Below are 9,550 nucleotides of genomic sequence, written 5' to 3'. Positions count from 1 at the left end.
GATATCACTGACCCTGTCTTCTTTGTCCCACTTTACTACACATCTTAAGCTTCATTAAAACATTCACAAAACAAACCATGCATGAACAAACCCCTCTGTAAAAACCTGTCTGAATACAGAAAACACTGCAATTTGGTGTTTAAGTGCTGCTGAAGTGGAGATTTATGGCTTAATGCAGGAGAAAATACTCAATTTGAAAACCAGTCTTTAATATATATATATATATATATATATATATATATATATATATATATATATATATATATATATATATATATATATATATATAGTCACTGAAATCTACAAACACAATTGATAAAGTGCGATAAAAGAAACACAAGTGCACTCTGGATGTTTTATTTCTATTCTACTGAGGGGAAAACACTTTATGAAAAGCCGAAAAGCTCAAAATGGACTGGTGCATGAAAAGTGTTTCCGCCTGCAGTGTACCAAACAAATAACTCAAAAAGCATGTCATTGTTCACCTGCATTTGTGTTGGGCTTTATCACCTGAGGTTTTTAACCGGTAGAGGCTAATCTACCCATGCAGGCATTCTGGAAAGAATCACTCTGACCTTATTTTTTTGTGTTACAAAGACAAACAGTTTGGGGTGAACCAACCTTTAAAATAAAGGATTGTAGGTAAAATCTGGAGCAGGAATATAAAGGATAATTGTACATCAGGAGATGAATGAAGAGCCCACAAATAAAGTCAGTCAGACAGCGGGTTTGTTGACGTGGCTGAACAGTTTTATTGGTAACCGTGTGATAGAAAAGCAGCAGTAACTCTGTGTGAGGTCATGATTCATGGTGAGAGGCTCAGATCTTGTTGAAGGCAGCAATATCCACACTCTGGACCTGCATAACAACACAGAAAATAATTACTTGGGTTCACATTTAAATGGTAAGAATGTTCATATTTAATCTAAACAAAAATAATCAAAAATACTTATTGTCATGTTTTTGCCTCAAAGTGAACATAAAAGAAAACAAATAGAACTTTTATTTTTGTCATTGAAAAAAATCTAAGCTAATATTTATGTCTCTCTCTCTCTCTCTCTCTCACTCTCTCTCTCTCTCTCTCTATATATATATATATATATATATATATATATATATATATATATATATATATATATATATATATATATATATATATATATATATATATATTACACACACACACACACACACACACACACACACACACACACACACACACACACACACACACGAAGTCAGAATTATTAGCCCCCCTGAATTATTAGACCACTTTTTTATTTTTATTCCCCCAATTTCTGTTTAATGGAGAGAATTTTTTTTTCAACATTTCTAAATAATAAATAATAATATAATAATAATTATAATAATAAAATAATAGTTTTAATAATTTATTTCTCATAACTGATTTATTTAATCTTGGCCATGATGACAGTAAATAATATTAGACTAGATATTTATCAAGACACTTCTATACAGCTTAAAGTGACATTTAAAGGCTTAACTAGGTTAATTAGGTTAACTAGGCAGGTTAGGGTAATTAGGCAAGTCGTTATTGTATAACGATGGTTTGTTTTGTAGACAATCGAGAAAAAATATAGCTTAAAGGGGCCACCAATTCAGGGTCTCTGCAGATATCATAATGTCAAATTTAAGACCTTTTAAGACCTTTTTAAGACCATTAAGTATTAAATTTAAGACCTATATCGCAATATCAAAAACACGCGAGAGAAAATGTAAAAGCACAAAATTAGGGGTAAAATAAAGTTATTTAAATTTCGCTCTCTCGCATTACAACGCTCCCGACTTATAAAACTGCGCTTGCGACATTTGTCAGTGAAATAATGGCATACTCTGCCAGCCGAAATCATGTCGCGTGCACTCAAAGCGAACTTCCGCAAACACAGCGATGACGTCACATTCGCCGCGCGCACTGAGTTTATTAACAGAAAGCTGATTGGCTATTGCAAGTTGACGTTTTTTGTAGTTGTAATACCGCAAATTACAATTGGACCTGTGAAATAATGAACTACAACACCCCAAAAACCTAGCAACAACAACAAAAAATAATTTAAATGAGCATTAGATGTAGTGTTACATGGACATCGCAAAAATAAGACCTGAGCAAAAATATTTAAGACCTAGAACAGCAAATTTAAGACTTTTTAAAGACATAAATTTCAATTTTTTAATTTAAGACTTTTTAATACTTTAAGACCCCGCGGGGACCCTGTAATTTTGTTCCTAAAAAATTAAAAGTTTGTTTAAAAATTTAAAAACTGCTTTCATTCTAGCCGAAATAAAACAAACAATACTTTTCCCAGAAGAAAAATATTATCAGACATACAGTGAAAATTTCCTTGCTTGTTTTTAAAGTCTGATAATGAATGGAAGTGAATGAGATCGGAAGTCTCGAGCCAAAAAGATTCCAATGGCTGCGCCAGCTTGTCAAGGAAGAATAAGCTGGATACTGAACGCAGCAGCAGCTAGCTCAGCTCGGATCTTAAAAATAAAATAAACCATTTGAAACTGAACATCAGAACTGCAAACCATCATATCAGAACCATCATATCAGTGACTTAGCATCTACATTTAAGAATGCTAAAGAAGTTTAATAAGTATAATTACATTATAAACCTTACTATTTCATGAATAAGTGCATATTCTGTGCTTCTGAATGGCTGCATTTAAATTTCTAAAGTGCTTTTCGTTTGGTGCAAAGTGCTTTTATCACTGCAAATCTCGGCACGTAGCGTATTGTTAGGACACGGGGTTAACAATGTAACCTGCTCATGTAATGTTTACATTTGTAACATATTTATTTATGCTAATAATAACCACCTCATGTGGAACTCTGAATCTGCATCTCATTTCAGAGTCTACTACTGTCCACCAGAGGTCACATTTCAGTCACGGATGCATGCTTTGAGAGCCTTTCTGAATGAATGAATGCATAAAATACGCTGTTTCCCGGGGTGCTGAAATATAATTGGCTGAAGTGGCAGTGAGCAGTTTAAAAAAAATCTCAACAAAAGACAGACGTCCAGCACGTAACGCACAATTTGAAAGCGGAATATCTGACTTCAGGATTGTTTTTCAAATAAACAAGAACGTTCACTTAGCATGTTACTTAAGTATCTGCAAACATAGGGTATCTTTAAGCTTTAGAAGAGTCAAAAACTTACATACAGCACCCATAATGAAGTGAAGATAATGAAGAAGATTTTTAAACAATCCTTTTAACAGCTAATTTCTAAAAACTATTGTGTCACACAACAACAAACAGAAACAGATCATCTATAACAAAACCACCACCAGTCTGGTTAAAGTGATCAAATATGATATTTGTCCTAAATATATCTACTTCATGTCGGGGTTAAAACGTGACCTTCAAGAGTTTTTAACATTGTGCACTCACGTAGTCCTCGAACTGGGTGATCTCCTCCTCCAGAATGTCTGTTCCCACTTTGTCGTCTTCGACCACGCAGTTGATCTGCAGCTTTTTGATGCCGTAGCCGACGGGGACCAGCTTTGAAGCTCCCCACAGGAGCCCGTCCATCTGAACGGAGCGAACACACTCCTCCAGCTTCGACATGTCCGTCTCATCGTCCCACTGATCAATAAAAAAAAACACACATCACAAACCACAGCTCTGCAGGAAGGAGGATCGTTTTAAAGATGGTGTATATACTAAAGGTCTCCTACAGGTTTGACGTCCAGCAGGATGGAGGATTTGGCGATGAGGGCTGGTTTTTTGGCTTTTCTCTGGGAGTATTCCTTCACACGCTCTGCTTTAATGCGCTCTGCCTCTTCGTCTTCTTCATCACTGCCAAACAGGTCAATGTCGTCGTCTTCATCATCTGCACCGTTGTGTTCCTCCACCTTGGGCTTCTGGACAGGAGCAGCCTTCAAATAAAGTAAATATGCATGTAAGAGATTATGGTTTAATGCACAAAAGTGAGTTTCAGGACTTCACATTTACCTTGGTGACAGTAACTCCTTTTGTGGCTGGAGCTTGAGTTTTCTCCAGTGTGGCCATTCTGGACTCCAGTTTGGACAGTGTGGCTCTCAGATCATCCACCACTGAAAACAACAACAACAGATTTGTTAATTTCACACATCACAAGCAGAAACAATGGGAAGTTTACAAACTAATTTCGAGAGGAGCATGTGATATGATCGAGCATGACAGGCTTCTCATCTGTAATCAGTAATAATCTAATTATAGTGATCCAAGCTTACTATAAATTGATTGTTTTCTCCCTACTGCTCCATCTTCGTTTTGGAAGAATCCCCCCTTCCACCCTATCTCCTCCTTTTCCTCCCTTTTCTAAGAGGGAGCTCTTAAAACCTACCTGATCTCGGATCCCCTTAAAGGTGCAGTAGGTGATCTGCCAAAAAGCTAACCGCTTAGCATATTATCTTTGGACGGTGAGGAGGGACTGTGATTCAAAGCCACACCCCCTGAAATCGAGAGTGTGCGCACCGCGTCACAACAGCCGACAGACAACCCTTCATGTCATTCGCCAGTTAGTTAGTGCCAGCGCCGTGCAGGAATTACATTTATTACCTAGCCACACTTACGTGCTATTTTAAATCTACATTATAGATGCTGTCAAAGAACCTTACGAAACTGAAAATAATCACATCAATCTTTCACCGGGAGATTTCAGTGGCTGAACAACACGTCTGTGCATATAAGTCATTCATAACAAAACACAATCTAACTTAAAATAGTTTCAAAACAGAACATTACCTGTCTAACAGTAATACTACAGCCATGGTCTCGTCCTTCCTCCAGCTTGCTAAAGTAACTCAATTACTGATTCAGGTATTTAAAAGTTTCAATTCAGCATTTGATTTCTCCCGGTCCGTCTTGTTATCGCGCGGCCGCTTTAAGGGCTGTCCTTCCGCGCCTCCAGCTCCGACTTGGCATCTGCGAGCGGCCAGCAGCTCGCTCGCGCGCATGCGTTTGTGATGCAGACGGGCACGCGCTAATGGCGGATCTGCGTGAACACATGCAGAAGTCGGAATCTACATTTGCTGACAGACAGTCTGACCTGCCTATCGGAATTAGGGGAGATGACGGTCCGACTCTATTTAATTGGATAAACATTTTTTTGTTTGATGCTTTACCCAGATTATAAAAATACATAAATACATTTAGATCCTTTACTGTAATCATGACTATTGGACTGTGAAGAGACTTTCAACCAGCACAACAAAAAATGTTTCACAAGACAATCACCTATTGCACCTTTAAATGCTTATTGACTGGGCGGCACAAGTATCTCCGAGCTCAGGGTTCTCTCCCGGTAGAGCATGCCAAACCTGCTTTTAAATCGCCAAGCGTATCTAAGTGGGAACTCTTGAAACACTCATTTAACAGAATTTTCAGTCAAAATTTGAAGTCCAAATGGTAGAGCATGGGTCTGACAACGCAAAGGAATAAGTGACATGTACTACAACTAATTGTATTGTCATTTAAATGCACATTTTACAACCTAGCTTAAATCCCCTCAAAGATACACAGGGAAAAATATATATTATTTGTGTGAGTTTACATAATAGACAACACTCAAAGGTGCCATAGAGTGCATTGAGTCTATATGTTAAAGGGTCACGAAACACCAAAACACATTTTTAAATAGTGAAAATTGGTTGTTTTTGCGTTATTTCGAGCAAATTCGTTTTTCTGGTTTGAAAATAAATTTTGAAGTTACATCACTGCGGTTAGATCCTTGTGCTCATCACCAGGCTAATACCATCCCTACGGTGAAGCATGGTGGTGATAGAATCATGAAGTGGGGATGTTTTTAAGCAGCAGGAACTGGAAGACTAGTCAGGATAGAGGGAAAGATGAATGCAGCAATGTGCAGAGACATCCTGAATGAAAACCTGCTTCAGAGTGCTCTTGACCGGGGCGACGGTTCATCTTCCAGCAGGACAATGACCCAAAGCACAACGCCAAAATATCAATGGTAGTGGCTTCACAACAACTCGGTGAACGTCCTTGAGTGGCCCAGGCAGAGCCCAGACCTAAATCCTATTGAACATCTCTGGAGAGATCTGAAAATGGCTGCACACTGTTGCTTCCCATCCAACCTGATAGAGCTTGAGAGGAACCGCAAAGACAGGTGTGCCAAGCTTGTGGCATCATATTCAAAAAGACTTGAGGCTGTAATCGCTGCCAAAGGTGCATCAACAAAGTATTGAGCAAAGGCTGTGAATACTTATGTACATGTGATTTTTCTTTTTTTTTTTCATAAATTTGAAAAATTCAAAAACTCTTTTCACATTGTCATTATGGGGTATTGTGTGTAGAATTGAGGAAATAAATGAATTTAATCTATTTTGGAATAAGGCTGTAACAAAAAAATGTGGAAAAAGTGAAGTGCTATGAATACTTTCCGGATGCACTGTATGAACTATAGTTGCTTGGCAACTAAATGAAATAAATAGCTAAGGTACTTAAAATTGCTAAACCTAAAATAAAAACAAAGTTTAATAAAGAACTAAAAAGCTAAAGTTAAGATGGATATACACAGTGAAAAGTTTAACTGAAAAATAAAAATCCCTGAGACAATCACAGACCTACATAAATGTCTAATTGGAAACAGAATTATTTCAAGCAATACACTCTTTCAAGTAACACAAATATGAATTATTTTTGGTTCTATTTAGTTAAAGGGCCATGAAACCCCCTTGTTTCAGCAGGTTTTTTTTTTTCACACCTCTACTTTGGAAAAAGTCAGGAAAGTGGGCGTGTCCAGCTTGGTTTAGAGGGGAGTGTCGGAAGAGAAAAAGAGGGAAGGTCAGTAAAATTTTGCATAAAAATGGGAGTGTTGGTTTGGGTACGCGCTGATTTTCAGAGGCAAAACAAACACTCAGATGCAGAGGAGAAAAACAGGGACTGTGTTTACATAGACATGAGCAATGTGGCGTCTCTCTGCCGTCTGAACACTGTAACAGGTGAAAACAGTCTTCGAAGCTATCATGCATATTAATGAAGTTGCACCGCATACACAATAGAGCGCGATGATTTGTTTGAACCAAGGCTTACTCATGAATGAATGCAGCACACTCAGAGACGTAATAAGTTACTCCCAGGTACAGACGTCCAGTCTACATGCTGGAATACAAGCTAAGATCTCATGGCTGTGATGCAGCTTCAAAAATTAGTTTCAAACCGGAAGTACGAATTTACTCAAAATAACGCAAAAACAACCAATTTTCACTGAAATATGTGTCCTAATGGTGTTTTTTAGCAGTGTGGGACACATATACGACTGTCAACAGCTCAAAAAAACCTTTCATGTATAATAACCCTAAATGAAAAGGTTAATAAACTCTATAAGTGTGTCTTAGAAACAAAACTAATATTATGGCAATTTAGAAATTCTCCAAATTATTTCCAAGATTTGGATTACCAGACAAAATGCTGAAAATAACTATATAAAGTATCCTCACTAAATCCCCATAAAACCCAAACTTTACTTTTGAAACTCTCATCCCAAATGTCACCCAGTGATAGTAAAGTTGTCATTCACTTATCATGACCTGACTTAAATTGATGACAGTTCCCATCACACCTCCTACTTCCACTTGCATATTTCATTACACCGTTACATTTACATATAAGCATCAATGTCTGGTCCTCATTTGCATAAAGTTCAACTCTCCTCAGCTGTGCTACATCTACAGACAGGTCTACATTACATCGCCAGCATTCTACCGCTGACAACTGTCAACTCCTATTGAAAACGAATGACTTCAGGTCAGGCTGTCAGTTTAAATCTCTGCAGCGCGCAAACAATCCTCAAGACAGGAGCTGTCAGGCTGCTGTCTAGGTAGGCAGCTCACTAGGTTTTGTAACAGCCTTCATTTCTGTCTTTCCTCATACTGTATGTTTGTACCTCTGTGCAGATTCTTGTTGTCCAGTTCAAGACTCTTCAGACGTGAGACCAGTTCGCTCTGATCTTCAGACTTGCTGGCATTCTGACTCTGCAAATCAGATGGAAAATTCAATATTAGTGAATTAAATCTAATAAAGAGATGACTGTTTATAAAACACACACACACATCATGCAGAGTTATGACTGCATGCCAAACAAAACCTCTGTAAACCTCAACTAAAATCCCCAAGGAAATCCTGTGTGTGCATTTATAACAAGCCAGCATTTAAAACATTAAAATTACATTCATTTTCCACTTGAATTTGCATGTGGTTTGCTTTAGTGAGGGCTGAAACTTTAAAACAATGCCTGAAACTCGGTCATGCATGATGTGTGTTCCCCTAATGTGCATAAAAACACCAGTCACACAGAAAACGGGCTGTTTTGTAGATGTCAAGCACTATCTGTGTGTTTCTGATCCACACAGCTCCAGGCTCCAGTCGCATGCTTTTCACACAGACGTGAAGCTGAAGCGCCTCACAGCACTTACGCTCTTCCTCTCCCGTGGTTTTGAAGCGCGCGTGTGCCCTTTACTACCCTGAAGAGCAGTCTTCACCTGAGGTTCACATTTAGTCGGCACAAGCAGAAAACACATCAGGAAAAACAGAGACAACTGTAACACTTGAGGCTAGCTTGATTAAAATTTAAAGGCAAATTACCATAAATCACTTTCGGTTATTGCTGCGGTTTAAGGGTGTACTCACACTAGGCTATCTGAACCATGCCCAGGTACATTTGACCCCATTTCTGGTTCGTTTAACAAGCGTGAGTGCTTTGAATCGGGCACAAGCATGGTTCAGTTGGTCGGACTGGGCCCAGTTAAAAGAGCTGTACCCAAGCACGGTTTGGTTGGGCTTTGATACAGTACATTTTTAGTGTGAGTGCAAAGCGTGCCTGAGCATGAAACTGAAGACCCGACATCACTTTTAAGGGACTGTTTCATATGGATTTATTAATCATTGTTACTTTTCAGGGTGAGGTAGTGGCGCAGTAGGTAGTGCTGTTGCCTCACAGCAAGAAGGTCGCTGGGTCGAGCCTCAGCTCAGTTGGCGTTTCTGTGTGGAGTTTGCATGTTCTCCCTGCCTTCGTGTGGGTTTCCTCCGGGTGCTCCGGTTTCCCCCACAGTCCAAGGACATGCGGTACAGGTGAATTGGTAAGGCTAAATTGTCCGTAGTGTATGAGTGTGTGTGTTGATGTTTCCCAGAGATGGGTTGCGGCTGGAAGGGCATCCGCTGCATAAAAACCTGCTGGATAAGTTGGCGGTTTATTCCGCTGTGGTGACCCCGGATTAATAAAGGGACTAAGCCGACAAGAAAATGAATGAATGAATGTTACTTTTCAATGAATGTGAACTATCAGTTCATTAAAGACGCAATCCTCTCGCTGCACGTCAGCAGTCACGTTCAGCAAACCTCATACCTGCAGCAAGAGGACTTCATGAACATTTATAAGCGTCAAAAGTGGTGGATCTGTTCAGCAAAAGTTTTGACTAGGGGTGCAACAACAAATCAATTAAATCAATAAAAATCGATTACTAAAAGTGTGGGCAACGAATTTCATAATTGATTTGTTGTGTCGCGCGACACGGATACGTT

At 38.8% G+C, this 9,550-nt stretch overlaps 2 protein-coding genes across 12 annotated transcripts in view; both read right to left on the bottom strand.

The window, feature by feature from the left end:
- The window catches only part of adcyap1r1a (ADCYAP receptor type Ia), a 375,079-nt gene that overhangs the window by 161,459 nt on the left and 204,070 nt on the right, over window positions 1-9,550 (bottom strand). The window lies entirely within an intron of this gene.
- eef1da (eukaryotic translation elongation factor 1 delta a (guanine nucleotide exchange protein)) overlaps window positions 729-9,550 on the bottom strand; it is a 34,022-nt gene continuing 25,200 nt past the window's right edge. For 4 of the 10 annotated variants that reach the window (XM_087239800.1, XM_087239802.1, XM_087239805.1 and 1 more), the window contains 6 exons: window positions 8,446-8,511; window positions 7,917-8,004; window positions 3,983-4,083; window positions 3,706-3,906; window positions 3,419-3,613; window positions 729-858 (listed from right to left, as the gene is read on the bottom strand). In XM_087239800.1, the coding sequence (XP_087095926.1) occupies window positions 820-858; window positions 3,419-3,613; window positions 3,706-3,906; window positions 3,983-4,083; window positions 7,917-8,004; window positions 8,446-8,511 (690 nt within the window). In that variant the 3' untranslated portion in view covers window positions 729-819. 10 annotated transcript variants of the gene reach the window in all.

Source organism: Danio rerio, chromosome 2 (assembly GCF_052040795.2).
Source record: "Danio rerio strain M-AB ecotype USA chromosome 2, GRCz13ab, whole genome shotgun sequence".
Taxonomy (NCBI): Eukaryota; Metazoa; Chordata; class Actinopteri; order Cypriniformes; family Danionidae; genus Danio; species Danio rerio.
Note: the sequence above shows the minus strand (reverse complement) of the source record. Positions and strands in the feature narration are given on the sequence as shown.